Raw genomic sequence first — 4,602 nt, forward strand, 5'->3', positions numbered from 1 at the left:
AGCTAAGTGAGGCGGTGAAAAGAATGCTGACCCCAGAGTCAGGAAAACATGAGTTCAAATCCAGCCTCAGACACTACCTAGAGGTATGATCCTGGGCAAATTATTTAACCTCTGTTTACCTCAGTTTCCTTAATTATAGAATGGGGATAATAATAGCACCTACCTCTTAGGGTTGTTATGAGAATCAAATGAGAAAATTTGAAAAAATTTGGAAAAATTTCAAAATTTTCAAAAAATTCAAATTTAAAAAATTTGAAAAGTGCTTAGCACAGTGCCTGGCACATAGTTGGTGGTGAACAAATGTTTGTTGCCCTCTTCTTCCTTTACTTTAAGTGACTTGACCACAGTCACAGAACTACAAAGTGCCACTCATGTTCTTCTTGACTTTAGATACAGCATTCTTTTCCATAATATCATGGTAGCATGTTTTCCTACCTTAGTTCCTATATTTGCAAATAAATAAACAAACATAAACACTCAGAAGAAAGGTTGTAAAATATATTCTAAAGAAATGACGAACATTGGGTAGTCAAGCTGAATGATCTCCACTTACATAAAGATGCAGAGACAACTCAGCATAATGGATGAACAAAGCTGGGAAAATCTGGGTTCAAGTCCTAGTTCTGATACATATTGGTTGTATGACCTTGGGTATGAGTCATTTACCTTCTCAGTGCTCTAAGATTATTTGTTACAGAGAAGGTGCTGGTCTGCATTTGGTAGAAAGAGTTTCCTATTCCGATAGATTATAGGTTTAGTCCCTCCCCCTCTTTTTAACATAGTGGAAGACTAACTCATAAGAAGATTAAGCAATTTGCTTAAGGGTTGTAGCAAGTCAGCCTCAGAAGCTGAAATAAAACTGAGGTTTTTGTCACTTTTCTAGGGTCCAGACTATTATCATTAAACTTCTACAGGAGATCATTCATGACTTCTTTTGGTTGTTTGAATGTTATAACATCTGGATCTTCTGATTATTTTGTTCTAAAAATATTCATCTTATTTTCCCATTGGGAATAGGGAGTTGTGGTCACGGCGGTGTGGCGAATATCAGCAAACCTTTCATTGTTCAGCTAAATTGGAAAGGGGCTGCCTTTAAGTATGGAGCCTGGGGAAGAGATTACACTCCACATGAACCAACGAAAACACTCTACTGGGTGGCCCCCTTGAACACAGATGAAAGGTACCTAGAATATTATCGACTTTACGACACTATGGATGACTTGCTGCTCTACAAAAATCCCCGAGAGTTTCGAATCCGATATGGAGATGGCAGTGGTATGGCTGTTTACAACAACTTCATGTACTTCAACTATTATTCTACAGGCGACATTGCCAAGCTTGACTTAAACACCAACACTATTACCTCGAGAGTGAGGCTTCCCAATGCTGTCTATAACAACCGCTTTTCCTATGCGGGTGTCAATTGGCAAGATATGGACTTTGCTGTGGATGAAACTGGACTATGGGTTATCTATTCAACTGAAGCCAGTACTGGTAACATTGTGATTAGCAAAATCAATGACACTTCACTTGAGGTGCTAAACACTTGGCAAACCATGCAGTATAAGCCATCTGTCACCAATGCTTTCATCATATGTGGGGTTCTGTATGCCATTCGACCTATGAACACCAGAAAGGAAGAGATTTTTTACTACTATGACACAAACACTGGGAGAGAGGGCAGAATTAGCATCATCATGGATAAAATGCTAGAGAAAATACAGAGTGTCAACTACCACCCCCTTGATCATAAACTCTATGTCTATAATGATGCATATCTCCTGTCTTACGATCTCAGCTTTCAGCCGGAATTACAGTGACCTTGATAGGTAGGAGGGAAAGAGTTAAGTGGAGCTTTTCTTAAAAAGTGAAATGCTCCCATGTCTCTGTAGCCTATTCACTCATAATCCAAGTCGAGCTTGCTTAATGATATTTAGATCACTTTTTGCATCTTCAGAGATATGTTTGGGGTTTGGAATAGTAGTATTTCCAATGAATCTTATTTTACCTAATTCAGTAAGCATTTATTAAGTATCGGTAAACATCTATTAAGTATGCCAAACCCTGTGCTGGGTGCTAGTGATAAAAAGAGACAAAAACAATAGTCCTTGTCCCCAAGGGGTTTATATTCTATTGAAAGGATTTCAACACATGTACAGATAAGTAAAAACAAAATATATACAAGGCAATCAACAATATTTTCAAGAGATAGATGACATGAATAATTGGGGAATTTGCAAAAGCTTCATATGGGAGGGATGCTCCACCTGACCTGTGCTTTGTATCTCACTGATACAAGTGTTTCTTCTATTTCCTTGGCACAGCTAAGAAAAGACGAATCTATAAATCTTTGGTCCAACCTAGCAATGGTTTTAACTAATTCAAGAGATTGAACTTATGAAAGATGAAGCACTCATAATACTTACCTCATGCACAGCAATAGTGCATGATATTAATGCTTCTGTTTTCCATAGAAGTAGCTTATTCCAGTCAAACCCTAGTGGCCTTTTTTTTTCCTTTTTGACACTGAGAGGGAATGAAAGGCCTCAAAATCACTTATACCTTCATTCAATGCACATACTTTATTTCTTCCCCATTGGGGTGCTTCAAACATAAGGCTAGAGATTTTTTGCAGAGATCCTAGCATATTCTGAAGCCCAGATTTATCTGTGTCTGATAATAAGAGCATTAATGATAAAAACTAGAGAGTTGTACTGGAACCCAAAGGATTTGCCTTCACTCTTCTATGCAAGAATGGAGTGGCACATGTCCTTCTGAGAGCTCTCTAGTATTACAAGTGATGTGGTTCTAACTGGAGACTTTGAGGAAAGCAGTCATACAGTACTTGAGACCGAGGCTAAATTACTTTGCTCTGTCATTGATATGTAGAGTTACCTAGGAAGTTACTAAATTCCTATAGTAGAAAACTTAATTTTGGTGTTGAAATGTCTAGGCCTTAGGTAGACTCCCTTCAAGACTATTTGATATGGGGCAGCTAGATGGCACAGTCAATATAGTACCATCCCTGGAGTCAGGAGGACTTGAGTTCAAATCTGCCCTCAAACACTCACTAGCTGTGTCACCCTGCATATATTACTTAACCCAGATTCCCTCTGGAAAAAAAAACAAACAAAAAAAGTACACAACAAAAACTATGTTATTTGGCAGATGCTCTGCTTTTGATGTATTGGACTCACTATAGGCAGGCACTCTATCCCCTGCTTCTCCAGCATGATCCTGATAATGCCTAAAAAGTTACACAGAAATCTTGGGACTCAGAAACTGTCACCTCCTTGTGGGACTCTATCTACTGTTTTGTCATTCCCTGTGGAACCTGGTATAATGTCATGCATTGTATCATCAAACTGTTTTGAGCTTCTTGGGGAAAGGCACTTCTGCAGGTCACACAGAATGTTGAGAATTCGTCCTGGCTATTTGTAGGTGAGAAATAGCTTGCTGCGGTGGATAGAGATCTGACCTTGGGACTGGTAAGACTTAAGTCCATGTTCTGCCTTCCTGTGTGACCCAGGCCAGATTACCTGACCTATTATCATTCCAGGATACTTTCTAAGACTTTAAGTTACAGAGAAGGTACTGCCCTGCATTGGTAAAGGAATTTTCTTCATCTGGAAGTTCCCTATACTAATATAATCTCAGGTCCAGTTGCTGTCCCTGTCCCTGTCCTGTCTACAGGCAAGTCACTTAACTCTTATATGATCTGTTTCTCCATCAATAAAATAGGGCTGACACCAGCCACCTATCTCATAACTTTGCATATAAGGCAATTTTGAACATAAGAACCAAAGAGTCACTGGCCCATTCTGTTTTGCCTTCTGTGGCACAGGCCATAAGACAAATAAAATTAAATTTTTTACTACTCAGCTTCTCATAAACTTTTACTTGTTTCAGGTGTAGAGGCACACAGGTGATGGTGTGTCTGACATAAAGTGGTGTAGGGGTGATGGTAATATTAATCTACTTTGTTTCTGTGATTTTTGATTATGTGATAATGTATTGAAGTGTAGTTGAGAATTTTAATGTGAACAATTTTAATTCAGTTTCTGTTAAATGCTTTAAAAATGTGTTTCCCTCTTCCCCCTTTAGAAATGTAGAAATAATAAGGAATGAAAAATTCACCATTTTTCTTGGTCTATACTTGTTTTATGGGAAAGGCTATGGGGGCAAGAGGTGGAATATATTTCTTCAATCAATGGAATAGTTAAAAGATATACAGTCCTGTATATTTTTGTATTGCTTCTGTCCATTTTTCTCTGATGACTTAGCATGTGAGGATAGGTCCTCAAGTTCTTTTTAATAAATGGTTAAAAGTGCATTTCTGGAAATTCTTATTTGAACATCAGGGATCAGTACATAGGCCACCCACACCTTCCTGCTGCCCTCTGCCAAGTAATGATATTTCTTTGCAAGTCCTAGGATTCAGCTCACTGACAGCCCCTTCAAGTTTCATGTTTTCAACCACTTCCCCTCTTTGTACTGGGTTTCCAGTAACCAGCTGACTCTTCAGAGGAAGAATGCGGTCTTTCCCACCATCTCCCGATTTTCCTTGCCCCTATGAAGCAGCCCCTCACCATCCTTAGTATT

General features: G+C 38.8%; 1 protein-coding gene across 1 annotated transcript in view; it reads left to right on the forward strand.

Moving 5' to 3' along the window:
* Nucleotides 1–4,333, forward strand: part of OLFM4 (olfactomedin 4) — a 40,504-nt gene extending 36,171 nt beyond the window's left edge. The window contains exon 5 of the mRNA XM_027873728.1: nt 1,018–4,333. Within this exon, the coding sequence (XP_027729529.1) occupies nt 1,018–1,820 (803 nt within the window). The 3' untranslated portion in view covers nt 1,821–4,333. The remainder of the gene's footprint in view (nt 1–1,017) is intronic.
* The last annotated feature ends 269 nt before the right edge of the window (nt 4,334–4,602 follow it).

The sequence above is a fragment of the Vombatus ursinus genome, unplaced genomic scaffold (assembly GCF_900497805.2).
Source record: "Vombatus ursinus unplaced genomic scaffold, bare-nosed wombat genome assembly UNPS02014802.1, whole genome shotgun sequence".
NCBI lineage: Eukaryota > Metazoa > Chordata > Mammalia > Diprotodontia > Vombatidae > Vombatus > Vombatus ursinus.